General features: G+C 36.9%; 1 protein-coding gene across 4 annotated transcripts; it reads left to right on the plus strand.

Moving 5' to 3' along the window:
* Positions 1 to 340: 340 nt before the first annotated feature.
* Positions 341 to 15394, plus strand: LOC127645756 (myelin protein P0-like). Of its 4 annotated transcripts, none has more exons than XM_052129422.1 (6): positions 341 to 504; positions 1416 to 1579; positions 5339 to 5552; positions 6543 to 6672; positions 7310 to 7358; positions 15246 to 15394. In XM_052129422.1, the coding sequence occupies exons 1-6, from the start codon at positions 459 to 461 to the stop codon at positions 15252 to 15254; spliced, it is 612 nt and encodes a 203-aa protein (XP_051985382.1). In that variant the 5' UTR covers positions 341 to 458; the 3' UTR covers positions 15255 to 15394. The 4 variants fall into 4 exon arrangements, with proteins under 4 accessions (XP_051985382.1, XP_051985381.1, XP_051985379.1 ...); XM_052129421.1 differs by having other exon boundaries at positions 15358 to 15394; XM_052129419.1 differs by lacking the exon at positions 15246 to 15394 and adding an exon at positions 13374 to 14375.
* The last annotated feature ends 337 nt before the right edge of the window (positions 15395 to 15731 follow it).

Genomic DNA, 15731 nt, shown 5'->3' on the forward strand with positions numbered 1-15731 from the left:
TCATTTGTCTGTAACCACATACATGGATAGAATTAAGTTTAATTCAACTTAGTAATTATGTGCATTGAGCACTGCTACCGGTTATATAAAAACATTCTCCCCTCCTTGTCAAATTCAAATGATCTCTTAGTTTTACATGTAAAATAGCTCATCTGTTGTGTTAAGAGAAATGGTCATACGTGCAGTCCACCAATAACGTTAAAGCAATAGATGGAGGAACGCCCACGGGCGACTTTAGTGATATCCAGCGATAGAGTCGCTGGCGGGTAAGATATAAAGAGGTGATGGGGGTGGGATTTAAGTTTGGGGTGTGGTGGGGTATAAAGTCATGGACTGAATACTATCATCTTGATGCTCTATGGTCTCATCCCCGTCGTCCCTCCATCTCTTCTCCCTTTTCTGTCCCTCGCTCTCTCGAAGCCCCTCATATACTGACCAGCAGGGAGATCAGAGAGATCATGCTGTCTGTACTGGCACTGACGACTGTGGTGCTCTTGGGCATAGGTAAATATACATTTCAAAACTCTCCTTTGAACTTTTCCTCCATTTTTTATTTTTTATTATAATTGTTTTTACAACATAGACATTAAACTAAAAATGGCACTTCAGAAAAAGAAAAAAAAACGTTTTATTATTATTATTATTATTATTTTAAGTTTTTTAACTGAGATACAGCCAAGAGACCTGCACTTTTACTTGGATATATTTTCACAGAATTATTGCACTTTTAGAGGCACCTGTCATGTGTGCACCTGATGCTCACCTGTTAAAGACTGGGCAGGTTTGAGGTGTTAGGTTTATTAGTAAAGCGTTTCAACTAACTGAACTCAGTTAAATAGACTCTGAAGCAGTGAGGAAATATTATTATTATTTCCTCATTAAATATATATACTGTTTATTATTATTTTATATACTATTGCTTCATTTCCAATGTGATTTGTTTAGGCCTATATATATTTCTTCCCCTCAAATGTTAACTAGAATAAACTTTAGTAGGCTACTGAAAAGCACATGTTCAGCACTAAGAAATAACAATTCAAGCATCGAGGTTCTTTTTTTAATCTGTGTCAAGGTTCATTTTTATAACAGTGGATTCGCTGCATTTTAACTCAGTTTCTAATATGTACTTGAAATACTCCAGTTGCTACATGTCATGTGGAAATCACCTTTCACTGTTGATTTGATTAAATCTTTATTAGACACTTGTTAATTAGTGCAAATACTATACACCTATAAATTGATTAATAACTATAAACATATTTTGTGCTGTACTGCAGACATTTTTATGTTATTTTTTCACATTCCAATTGTATTTAACATTCAGCAGTTTCTATTAGTACAGTTTAATTCCTTTTTTAGATTTGAAGTGTATATGTGTCAGTAATACTCCTCACCCTGTGTGTTGTGTGTTGCAGTCTCTCAGACTGCAGCTATAGTTGTGTACACAAGCTGGGAGAAACATTCACTTGTGGGCTCAGATGTCAGACTTTCCTGCTCTTTCTTCTCCTGGCACTGGACTTCTCCAGAAGTGACCTTCTCGTGGAGCTACCGTGCAGATGGGGCAAGAGACAGCATCGCAGTGCGTAGCAACACACACACACACACACACACACACACACACACACACACACACACACACACACACACACACACACACACACACACACACACACACACAATGCTTACTTAGCTGTCTAAATGAAGATATCTCACAGAAGTAAATGTAACAGCACCCCAATTCTAATCCTAAGAAGATAACTGTTTTTATTTATGAATGGATTTAAAAAAATATATATTTTTTACAAATAAGAATGTCCTAAACGTCTAAACAAACAGGAATGTATAAACAAACTTTTAATGGTTTTGTGTTCTTTTAGTTTTTCTGATACTCGCTTGGTTTTTAAAATATATTTTGCTGCTGTACAAAGTTGACTGATTCTGATTCAAACCAGTTTGCTTGTTTGAATGATTCTTTGAAAAGAACCGACTTAAAAAAAGTAATTTATTCACAAATCAGCAGCAAAAAATACAGACACGCAACTTGATTGCAAACAAAGCAATAGTGTTTATTATAAGTTACAATAGATGTTTAATTGTAAATAGAAATTCTGTGCTTAACAGTTTTTGTTTTTTTCATGAATGACGCATTAAAGTGCATACATAATGTGCACATTTTGATCATCAAATTAAAATACAATTATATGATTGGATGTACAATCCAAAAAATATAAAAATAATCCAATGCTTGTTTGAGAAAAAAATATGATTTTCATACTTACATTAATTGCCAATTACAGCATGCAGCCTCTCAGTATTTATACTAGAACTGCCAACAACAACTACAACAACAACAAAAAATAAATAAATAAACAGTTGTAATTGCATTTCACCAAACCTGTAAAAGGGTATGTACAACTCTAATATCTGTTCCAAAACATGTCTACCCCTTGGGAATAAGATCAATGTGACAATATGACTCGTGGCGATAATTAACATCCTCGCAAATTAACAATCCAAGGCAATGTGAATTAGAAATAAACATTAGTGCCTTACTTGTGGGTGTACTTCTGCTTACCAAAATGGAAAGCCAGCAGCAATGTGTCATACAAGTTTGTAATTTGGCTGAGCCTTTGAGACTGTTGGTTTGTGGATGCTTGATTATACTGGGAATTCTGGAAAAAACAATAAGACTGAAAAATACAGAGTTCAAATTTTGTGTTTATATATATTTTTAACACACAATGATTACAATGTAACAGTGTGGCTTTTAACCTCTTATACTCTGTAAAACTTTTGTGCTGCCGCCTGAAATGTTTCACGCTCACAATTAAAGCACCCTGTTCACATATACAGTGGACTGATTTAATAAAAATGGTCTCATTTTACAGATAACCCCCTATATTTTAAGAAATTATTGCAATAATTAATAAACAACATTGTATATATTTACAATTTTATGATTAAACAAAATTGTGTCTAAAGTTTAAAAGCATGCCATTTCAATTATTTTCCTCTATGTTCAAGCAAAAATTCTTATTTTATTCCATTGGATGGCAGCAAGTACTAAAATAAAGATTTATTTTTTTTATCACTACTGGTTACATTATACTGATCTGAAATGTAGGTGGTGCTCTAACACATTTTAGCCCTCACCAATAGACAACATCTTTTTTTGAAGAGCTAAGAGCTTCCATGCTGTTTTGTTGATTATCTTGACTTTTGAGTTGTCAAGAAGCCCAATCTAGGTGTCACTGGAAAGAAAGGGATCCCAGCTTTACAATGATGTGCAACATTTCATCTTCTATAAATGGGAACCTTTTGATGATTTGTTTCTCATGCTTTAAAACAACATTAGATTATTCACCCAAGCAAGCTAACAAACAAGTAAACTAATCATTTATTTAACTAATTTTAAAGCTAACAACCCAAGGTAAGGTTTGATATAAAGTTTGAGGCTAGTTGGGGCTTACAGATAAGTGGTCAGCACAGAAAAGAAAAGTTAGCATTTTATACCTTACCTTGGTGGTGGTGTAGTGGTCTAAAGCACATAACTGGTAATCTGGTAATCAGAAGGTCGCTGGTTCGATCCCCACAGCCACCACCATTGTGGCCTTGAGCAAGGCACTTAACTCCAAGTTGTTCCGGGGGGATTGTCACTGTAATAAGTGCACTGTAAGTCGCTTTGGATAAAAGCATCTGCCAAATGCATAAATGTAAATGTAAAATGTAAATGTACAGTCACCTTCCTGAGAATGAGACTTTTCATTCGATATATGACTGGTCAATTTAAGTGCAAGGACTTTTATATTAATATAAAAATTCCTGCAATATAACCTCTACATGGGGCCAATTTGTAACACAAATGTTTTCAGGTCTTATTTTATGTAACTAAATGCAAATTGATGGGGTTTCTAAGTGCAGATTCTACGCTTTCAAATTATACCACATACGCCTAATTTATGCATCCAGTGACTTCAGTGTTTTAATTGATAAAATGGCTTGCCATATTGTGCCTCCCCACAAATGACCAGATCTTCAGAGTTTAAGAGGTTAAAATGCATAACTGAATACTGTGTTGGGGAAACAGCTGGGTCCACAATATGAATATTGAGGAATAAAAACTCGGTCAGGTTTGCAATCAGTAGAGAGAGAGTTTACTGATTGTTCACTGCAGTTCCAGTAAGCATCACTAAGTAAACAGGATCCAGTAGATCAGAAAGACAGAAAGAGAAGAAGCAAAAAGAGAAAGAAACATTTACCCATTCAAAAACATTCAGAATCAATTATAGTCATTATAGAACTAGAGGTGTCACAGTACAAAACTTTCTAAGATTCTGATAGGTCACTTCAAACATTTTAGCACTTTACAAATATGGTCTAATTAGTTAGCCATAGCATTAATCAAGTTCCCATCATTGGCAATACAGAAATTATTATGTCAGATATCATGGGTTAGCTATCAGTTATGACTACACATCTGTCTCTACATCAAGAAGGTACCAAGGAGAGCAATCCTTTGAGGTTTTTGGCTATGGCAAAGTCACATGTTAGAGGGCACCATAAACAATCCAAACACTGAATGAGTTAGACATTGCAATGGGTAGGCATTATCTCCTCTAGGACTGGAGGCCTTCTCCCTAAGCTTGGTGGAATGCAGGGCCTCACCATCTGTGGAAAATTAGAACAGAGCATGGAGAAAGACAAAGAGCACACATAGTCACCCAATATGATAAATCATAAAGAAATTAGATGTTTCAGTTCAATGATTACATGAAGTCGATATGTTGTACGCATTGGTTGCTTTTACGAACTATATAAAAACATGGATGATAATAATAAGGTCATAACTAAAATCTCTCTCATTCAGTTAATTATGATTGAATTAAAATAGAATCAAATGGTTATAGAATAGTTGATTAATTATGTAATAATTACAACAGATATATACTTTCTAAATAAATGCAGTACAATATAAATGCATATTCTCCGGGAGCCGCACTAAATGAAAAATCACTGTTATTGCATTCCTAGCATCAGAGTCAGACCCTCAGTCACCCCTCAAATGACATACATGTTACTTTCAACTTATTGTAAAAGGACAATAGCACATTGATTAATATGATAAGAATAAACGAGGATGATAAAAGATGAGATATAACTTGTAAAAGGGAATTGAACATTCACCCCTTCAACAGTTTACCAATTCATTGGATTTTAAAAGTAGTTTTGCTTGTGGAGACTAATTTGTCTGCCTCCTTTATTATAATCAGTTCATTTTAAGTAACTATTATTAAGTATGTGATAATTACATAATCATATGCATTCTGTGGTTGTTTAGATTTTCCACTACACAGGCGGAGCTCCTTATGTGGATAACAAAGGCCCCTTCCAGGACCGCCTGGAGTTTGTTGGCAACCCTGCTCGCCGAGACGGTTCCATTCTGATCCGGAACCTAGACTACAGTGACAACGGAACCTTCACCTGTGATGCCAAGAACCCACCCGACATAGTGGGTCACCCCTCCAGTGTTCGTCTGCTGGTTTTTGAGAAGGGTAATAGATTACGACGAGCATTTTGTCTTTAAGAAAAAAATACTTAAAGTGATAGAAAGAGCAATAGAAAGAGAAACCAGCCAAATTCCTTTTTTGCTTTCTCCTCGCTTACAGTTGGCTGCATAGCAATCAAGACCTACTTTGTGCCTTTAGGCTCATCTTATTCCATTTTGGCATACAAAATCCAGGAGATCATACACTGGGAGATGAAAGTTTGCCACTAATGGAAGTGTAAAATAACTACAAAGCAGGAACCTGAGTGGTTTCCTTGTGTGGTCATTACAGTTTTTTTTCTGAGAACACAACTTTGGAGAAAAATTGCCTCACAAGGTGCATTATTCATCAAGTAAATGCTTTTTTGTACTGGTGGTTTTGAAGTACATTTAAATGAATATTTCTTTTTTGTTAAAACAGTAGCTTCTCAATCTGGTATTTGTGGGTTATTCTGGCTTGTTCTGAAGACAAAAGGAGAAAATGTCTAGGTTGGCATTGATTGATGTGGTTTGGAACCTTTTTTCTGTAATGTTATTGCATAAGCAATGTCCGTTGCCCCCACCCCACCCCATTCACATGGAGTAAAAAAGGTTTGACTGTATTTTTGGGTAACTAAAACTATACTATTAACTATAATTACTAAAAACTGTACTACTGTAGAAATCTATAAACTTTAACTTGCAAAACCATCAATGAAACTAACTAAATCTAAACTGAAATTTATAGCAAATGTGTAATTAGAAAATGCAAAATTATAATAACCTTGGTCATATGGACTTTTTTAAAATTTTTTTAGCTTTACTGACATGGCCACAACAAAATGTTGTTGTATAGCAAGAGGTGCACAAAGTTTCTTCAATAATTTGCCTTTTTGTGTGCAGTTTGCATGCAGTTTAAGGAAATATATATATATATATTTTTCATTTGAATGAACTGTTCCTTTAAGCTGCTGTGATCTTAACACTTCCACCTTTCCATTCTTTCTTTCTCTCTCAGTTCCTGTTCAAGCTGGTGTGATAACAGGGGTGATTATTGGCGTTGTTTTGGGACTGCTGATCCTCATTGTGGCAATTTACTATCTGATGCGATTCCTGGTGGCCAGACGAGTGTTCAGCTTGAGCATGAGGTCAGTCTGGGAGTACCTGCTCCCTGAAGCCCGACCCGACCCTCTGCCTGGCCTTGACACACACACTACTATACACGCACACACTCTTACCAAGACACAGCCCATATCTCCACCAGTCCTTGAAAAGCATGCACACAAAAACACACACATCACAAGCAAGGTATGGACAGAACCCCCAACTAACTTGGAGAGTACTAAGCCAACAGGTCTTGTCTAGCCAGACCTTTGACTAAAAGTTCTAGTCTAGTTGCTATTTAGCCCCCCAAACAAAACTCCAATTTGATGCAAAAAATCAATCAATTTGATTAGCTTAATCAAAAATCAATTTGATTAGCTTAAAAGCGTTCATTGTATCAACCTGGTACAATATAAAACAACTTTGCTAGCTGACAGACTGATCAAAAACCTGTGTGCCTTTACTCCTGGAAGTTATGTAAACCCTACTAATCAAATTATAACTGGCGATTTCTGCCAGCTCTTGCCATTTTTGTGTGCGATATGCTTCAGATTGTTAGTGAACGTACAGTGGGCTGAAACTATGAGCTGATAGATGACAAGCTCGCTTACGGTTGAGTCCTCCAGCCACCAGAGGGCCACATTGATCATGCATTTTTGTATTTATTTTTTGTTCCCTTAGCAAACATGGCAAGAAGGGCAAAGGAAAAGAAGGCTCACAGCAAAAACAGGCAAGTGCTCACCTACTGTCACCCAAACACAGACGGATGCACACACACAAGCACACTACATGCTTGCAAGTCTCTCTCACTTGGCTGTGTTTAAAATCTTCTGTCTTCCATTGCTCTCCTCCCTCCTTTTTCTGTGATTAGATAAATCTGCTGTAAGCTTTTTGAATACCCAGCAAAAAATCCTCTCTACCTGATTGATATAATTGACATAGGCATCCTGAGAAATCACATTTGACCCTGTGATAGCCCTAGGCTCTGTAAACAGCAAAATGTATTTTGGAAAACTTGGAGGTGCCTCTCTACAGTACCTGTCAGTTATTTTTTGATTTGTGGTAATGGATGGTGGGGGGTAGGGGAGTCCTGAAGTCAGACTACTAACGTTAAAATGCGGAAATCTAGAACTGTCTACATTTCACCGATATGCAGGTGTATGATGTCATGCAAACATGAAGGCACCAAAGGAGATGTACTGAGGTGTAATGATAATCATTCACTTTTATGCAAATAAAATGTTCAGAGACAGGTGTGAAATGGTGCATTCAAGTCATGTCAGAATGATCATATTTACGAGTTGAGAGTACATGAACTCCACCACAAAGAAGTAATCTTTTAGCCCTGATTTTATAAGTTGGGGGGTGTCGATTTAGGAATCATTGCAGAAGCAAATTGTTATTGATATTAATTCAGTTTTTTAAGAAAAACAGGAAAGCTTGCCAGAAAATAAGACTCATTTTATCTGGTTTATGAAGCGACAGCTGTGCAGTAAGAACTACATTACCCATCATTATTTGTAGCGGCATAATAATGATAAAATAGATACATAAAGCGGTTATTACACACCTAATGGACGGCTTTCCCTTCATTTTCTTTCAATTGTGCTAAAAAAGCTTCACGATAGTAAGAAAAAGAGAGAAAGAAATATGACATTGCAAAACGGGTCCGTTCTTTTCTACATAAATCACTTGAACAAACATAAGTACGATCTCTGACCTCGTGACTTGAATGCACCTTTAAACACGATAGATGATCCTCTCTTTGATAATCATACACCTTGCTAGCACGGCATAGCATCGTTTATCCTCTGCAATTTGTTGACAGACGATCACCCACAAAGCAAACGGTTACAATTGTTTTCTTTATATTTTTTATCTTTTGAGCGTCAGGCAATGGAACACCTTTACAGTGCCATAACATTTTTGAAAACATTTCTGGCAGGTTTTAGAGAAAACTGCTCTTTTTAGGGTTACCAAAGATTTATTGATGTCGGCGTATGCCGGAGAGTGCTCCATTTTAGTGTTGCTTGATTTAACTGCACTGTTTGATACAGTTACAATGATACATTGAAGAGGTTAGTGGGAATATCTGGGGTGGCTTTAGACTTGTTTGTTCCCTATTTGTTGAATAGAAAATGTGTAGTATCTGGTGGAGATGAGATGTAGTAACCTATATATCTCTCTATATAGGTTACCTCTTGGTGCTGTGATTCGAAAATACAACATACATTTTCATTACCATGCAGATGACCTACAGTTATATTTGTCAATGAATCACAATGATCTGTTTAAATGTTCTTTAAGTGTGTATAGCAGATATAAACAATTGGATGGCATATCATTTTCTGCAGTTAAATTCTGAATATTCAGCAAATGGTGAGAAATTTGGGTGGCTATTTTGACACAAATTTAAATTTTGAATATGACATCAGGAAGTTAGTTTAGTCTTGTTTTTATCAGTTAAGGAACATTTCTAAGGTGAGACAGGTTTTGAGTTTTAGGGATACAGAGATGCTCATTCATGCTTTTATTTAGTCTCGTTTTCAACTTTAAAGGTGCTATATGTAAGATTCAGAAACCCTTGTTATAAATGACACCTGTGGCCATTAAGTGAACTGCAGCCAGCTACCTGTTGCTCGTGCTCGCACTCGTGCACACACTCCATAGGGATGCAAGCGACCGAGCTTCATCCAAAACAATGATGTAACATACAAAGAGACTGAACTTGATTAACTGACATCATGCTGACAGATGAGGTATCATAATTAAAATTATACAGTTATGATCGGTTTACTACAAACTTTGAGACTGTATATTATATTTGAATCGCCGGTGCTGGAACAAGGATAAAACAAAGTGTGGATATAGGTCTGACTATGCAAGACTCTAGTTTGAAGTAATCACTTTTCTTTGCATGATGCATTTATAGGATAGCTTATGCCAGCGTTAGCTGGCTAGCCAACTTTATCAATAGCTGTTAGCTAAATTTGTTGGATGATGACAGTAGCTGTTTATAAAATAGACTGTACATTATAAATATGTTGACACAATTCAGAATTGATGTGATTCCATCATAACTGTAATTTTGATATATCGATAACTATTGTTTTAGAATAATTGAATGTATATAATTTCTGTATAACCGAGTTACGTTACACTAATGAATGGAACATTTTGCATTATTTTGAACATTGTCTAGCATTCATTTGATGTGTTATTGTAGTTTACTTTGCTGAATAATTACATATTAACATTGTTGATGACGATGTTACTGTGCAAACAAGTTAAAGTTAGCCAAAATTACTCAATCAATATAATAATGAATCCTCATGGCACTATATTTCACATGCTTTGCAGTTATGTAAGCTTACCTGTCCATTAAGAAGAACGCCAATTCCGGGTCAGTTTTGATCCCAAAAACCGAACGAAGGTTCCTCCAGAAATCAAATAGCCGATGTTCACACTAGTTTCGCTTGACCACGATTACATTCCCGCTTAGCCAGACGGGATTCAGTAGATAAATAGCTGACTGTCTGTTGACTCAGAAGAGAAGCTACTATTGGGAGCACGCATAAATGTCACAAACTTTGGATTTTCCGGCAAAAGCGACTCGCTCCATTCGCATGAATATCAGTCTACAGGCTTTAATAGGCAAGGCAAGGCAAGGCAAGTTTATTTATATAGCACATTTCATACATAATGGTAATTCAAAGTGCTTTACATAGAAGAGATTAAAATAAGAATAAAAAAATAAGAATAATTGAAACAGTTTAGAATATAAAATAAAATAAAATAAAATACAGTACAAACAGTCGGACACACAGTGGCACAGTGCTCATTCAGTAAATGCACAGCTAAACAGATGTGTTTTGAGTCTGGATTTGAATGTGACTACTGTAGGAGCACATCTGATCTCTTCTGGAAGCTGGTTCCAGCTGCAGGAAGTCCGGGAAGGGCTCATTTTTTAAGTTGTGTTACAAGCTGTTCAGACATTGGCAAAATGTTACATATTGCACCTTTTAAATCAAACGTTTTTGGGGGGTTTTCCACTGTGGACAGTACCTGGTACTTTTTTTCTACCCCCTTGGTCGAGGTTCCAAGCGAGCCAAGCCGATAACAAATGTAAAATCAAAACCCTTGTTCAGAGAGAATCTATAAGCTAGATGGCAGGTTATCTTACCCTCGTGCGTCATCGAGCTAACACAGTGATGCATGATTTCTCAAACTCTCCGGGTTTTTTAGAGGTATTTTGTCTTGCTGCCACCAGTCTCTTTTGCTGTGAAAAATAGCCACATGCCGAGAATCAAGAATACCAATTCTTCGATATCCTCCATTGCTCCTTTGTTGTGTGTTTGTGTCACGTTTAAGATTATGTCACGGCAGTAAACTACGAAGATCAGCCTATAATCAAACCTACATTGAGGCTGCACTAAACTGCAGTGGAAAAGCAAGCTCTGAAAAGTAAAGCGAGAGCAGAGTGGAGTCGAGTCGAACCGTAATGTGCAGTGGAAAATGACATTGGAGTTCATACTTTTGTGCCACTTTGTAATGTCGCTATGTTTTCTCAAAAGGGCTGCATAGGAGTGCTCTTGTGGTCTTCATGGACAAACACAAGCGAAAGCTATAAGACAGCGAGTCCACACTAATGGTGCCATTTGGGACAGGGCCATTGATGTACTCAGTTGTACCAGTGTAGCCACCTAGTGCTTTCAAAAACATGAACTGGCACTCAAATGGAGTTCATATGTCACTTTCTGTGCCACGCATTCATATACTAATTTACATAATCTCTCTCTCTCTCTCTCTCTCTCTCTCTGATTTTATTCTTCTGTGCATACTTGTCCATGCCATTATCCCACTTCCGTACAATCATTTCTTTTTTTCCTCTAGCTGTCTTTTCCAATCCTTTAGCTGCTATCCTCTCTTCTTACTGCAGGTGAACAGTAAACTGCTGTCACATTTAATCATGGATCAGCTTTAATCAATGTATTAGTTCATGAAACAGTGTCACATACAATTAAACCACTTTCTTCCTCACACATCTCATCTCTTATAGGATCAAACTACCAGATTCTGTCTTTATGGAGTTTGTTCATTCTTTCATTCTGTAATCGGTTTATATTTACATACCTCTATTTGTTCTCCTTTCTGTGTATCTCCTGTCAGCTTCAGTATCTCTCTTTCATTTCTTTATTTCTTGGTTCTGTCAGTGTAAACCCAGTCCACCTTTCAGTCCAGTGAACTGAATGCAGGTTGATAAATGGTTTATGTGCTGCAGGCTAGCAGGTTTTGTTTCTTAGCAAAGACCGCAGAACTCAAAGCAAATGGTATAAAATCCAATACCAACAAACACAGCTAAAACAACATTTCTATGACAAAGGCAGCAAAAAAGTTACTATGACTTTTTGGGATGTAATTACATATTTGACTATAGACATCACAATAGAACTTAAAGGTAAAGTGTGTAGTTTCTACGCTACTATAGGCACACACATTGACTGTACTAAATGTAGCTGTAATGTGCACGTATCGACTGTATTCCATATTGGCTCACATTCAAAAGAGTTTACTTGGAAATAGGGCTGGATATTGATATAAATTTCCCAATTAAATCAAAATCCAACTCAGAAGCTCTCCATTTGATTTGATTCATCTGATTTTGATTAGATTCCAATTCCTTTGGATGTATTTGAGTTATTACGTCCATTTTGCTCACATATAAAATAAATGATCTCTCCGTTAATGCTCGTAATGGTACAGGGGACCTTCTAACTAGGTACATTATGAGAACACTCATTTTACAAAATGTATTTTATCATAAGTTTAGTCACGTTTTAGCTTTTCGACAATGGACACATTTCATGTATTCCATCAATTTTGATGTCTTGAAAGTGCATATAATAAAATATAAATAATTTTTTAATCACTCCACAGATTTAATATTAGCAAACTATAGTTTTGGCAAGTCGTTTAGGACATCTGCTTTGCATGTAATTTTTACAATTCACTTTTAATTGACTATATCACAATTCCAGTGGGTCAGAAGTTTACATACATATAGAAGGTAACTGTGCCTTTAAGCAGCTTGGAAAATTCCAGAAAATTATGTCAAGCCTTTAGACAATTAGCCAATTAGCTTCTGATAGGAGGTGTACTGAACCTTTGGACTCATAACTTATTTTCTCCTATACCAGTTTGACGTAAAGTGAAAACTATAATTCATACAAAACATAACACACTCCACCTGTTATTCAGTTGCATGTACTGTAAAACACCTTTCAGGCGGCTGACCGAACAAGTGAAGCTGATCCTCACAAAGGAAAGCTAGTTTCAGCGACCCACATTTAATGTTCAGCTGTATTACAAGTCTTTTATTCAGGTGCTGTGATGTCACGCTGTCACTCCCTAACTGGCCATTTCCTTTTTGTGCTCCCTTCCAGAAACGGAGAGTTCCCCTGGTGTTCCTCTCCTTCTAACCACTCGTTGACCCACTTCACTCTTTTTCATCCTTTTCTTCATCTCTATAATGAATCTACCTCCCTTATTTTGATCCTCCAAATCCGTTTGACCATCCACATCTCACAAATCCTCCTTTTTCTTTCTTTTCTTGTTTCTGTCTCTCTCTCAATATCTTATTTCTCTCTCTCTCTCTCTCTCTCTCTCTCTCTCTCTCTCTCTCTCTCTCTCTCTCTCCTCCCGTAGTAACTCACTCCTCCCCTCTCCACACTCCCTCTCTTTCCAGGCTTCGGTTCTGATGGATCCGGCCAAGCAGAAGGTGGCGGCATCAGAGAAGAAGAAGCAAGAGTCTCGCAGAGAGAGGAAATAGGGGTTGAGAAGCAGAGAGCTAGAACTCCAGGTTGAGGCTGCCTCCACCCAGACCCAAGTCCCGGAGGAGGCAGCAGGGATAAGCAGGCAGGGCAGGGTGCTTATGACCATTGAGCTAGAACTCACTAAACAAGAGAGGGTGGAAACACAAACTAAAACGAGCCCAGCCACGTTTTTCTCTCAACTAGCATGTGAAATCAATCTCAAATGAGAGAGAGAGGTGTGAACAAAGGGGTGGTGGAGAGTTTTGGAGGAGAGAAGTGACATATCACTCATAACATCAGAAAGTCAAGACAAGAGGGGTGCAATGTTTCTCATTTTAATCTCAGCTTGAGTCCACTCACATTTACATTTACTCATTTGGCCAAAGACTTTCAATGCATTCAAGGTATACATATTATGAGTAAAAGTGTTCCATGGGAATTGAACCCAAGACCTTAGTGTTTCTAACGCATGTTCTACAAGTTGAGCTACGCGGTCTCATGACAAGTCATAATAATTAATACTAATAATTAGAGGTGACAAAAAGCATACAAGTTGGTTCTCAATGTCTCAATGGGAATCAAATTTGTACCATTTCGTATGAGCCAAGACAAACAATATGTCACAAGTTCGTCATGTCGTATGAATTATTGCAAGATGTCATGAGACTATGTTGGTAAATTCTCATTGATACATTGTATATAATATTTATGTTCTGACTGGCTGTAAAGTTTTCAGTGAGGACATTACATGCATCTTTAAAGGAATAGTTCACCCATCAATGAAAATTATCCAATAATTTACTCACCCTCATGCCATCCCAGATGTGTATGACTTTCTTTTTTCTGCTCAACACAAAGATTTTTCGAAGAATATCTCTACTCTGTAAGTCCATACAATGCAAGTGAATGGTGATCAGACCTTTGTAACTCCAAAAATCACATAAAGGAAACATAAAAGTAATGCAAATGACTCCATATCCATATCTTCAAAAGCAATATAATAGGGCTGGGAGGGAAACAGATCAATATTTATGTCCTTTTTACTCTAAATCTCCACTTTCACTTTTACATCTGAAAGTCAAACGTGGTTCCTGTTTAGCTTCACTTTCTCATCTGAAAGTGAATGTGAAAGTGGAGATTTATAGTAAAAAGGACGTAAATGTTCTGTTTCTCACCCACACCTATTATATCACATCTGGATTTAACCACTGGAGTCATATGGATTACTTTTATATTTGCTTTATGTGTTTTTTGGCGCTACAAAAATCTGATCACCATTCACTTGCATTGTAAAGTGATGAAATATTCTTCTAAAAATCTTCGTTTGTGTTATTTTTGGGGTGAACTACCCCTTTAAACTTGTAGCATCACACCTCGTTAGAAAATAACACTTGAACAGCATCACATATTCACAACAAATTTTGAAGCCCTTCTGTTGCACACTCACACTCTTACACTCGCGTTCGTGAGCTGTAATGTGTCAGAATAGTGAACCATTCTCTTTTAAAAGTGACAGACTCTCTTTCTCTCTCTCTCTCTCTCTCTCCCTCTCTCTCTCTCTCTCTCTCTCTGTCTGTCTCTTTCTCACAGCTCTGACAGCACACACATGCCATCTAATACAAGAACACAATCTTTTTTACACTCTGTACTATTTTTTACAAAGTTACTTTGGAAACTTGATATTAACTGTCGTTTTTTCTCGTTCTCTTCCCTCCTTCTGTCTCCCTATCTCTTGTGTTTTTTCTGTTTCTCTGTTTTACTGCATGTCTTTGGTCTTTCAATCCTCTAATCTCTCTTATTTATAGTTTTTCTGACACTATATTATTATTATTTTCTATGTGACTGTTTCATCTATAATTCACTTCTTTCATCATCTGATACAATGGTGCTATTACATCACTTCCTCTGCCACTGTAGTCTGGCCCCCTAAAGTAGCCCCCCCCCCCCCAACACCCTCATTTATATTATGCTAAATATATGATTTGTATTTTTAAAATATTGTGTCTGCATGTCCATTTTCTGTCAAAGCTCCATCAATTATCACACACACACTAACAGTCCCATTATGTAGTCAGAAATGCCATTTTAAGAGTCTTCTGAAAAATCTGGAGCTGACACAGTTTTAAGCAGATCCACGATGACTTAAGAATCTTAGTCTTGGTGTGTGTGAGTTGGTATGTGTGTGTTTACTTTGACTGCAGTGACTGAAATCCACAGAATGACGTTGATACTGCTGGAAGAGACACACACAAACACACTGCGTGAGAAAAACTGTCAAAAAAGCCAAATTC

The sequence above is a fragment of the Xyrauchen texanus genome, chromosome 6, assembly GCF_025860055.1.
Source record: "Xyrauchen texanus isolate HMW12.3.18 chromosome 6, RBS_HiC_50CHRs, whole genome shotgun sequence".
Classification (NCBI taxonomy): Eukaryota; Metazoa; Chordata; class Actinopteri; order Cypriniformes; family Catostomidae; genus Xyrauchen; species Xyrauchen texanus.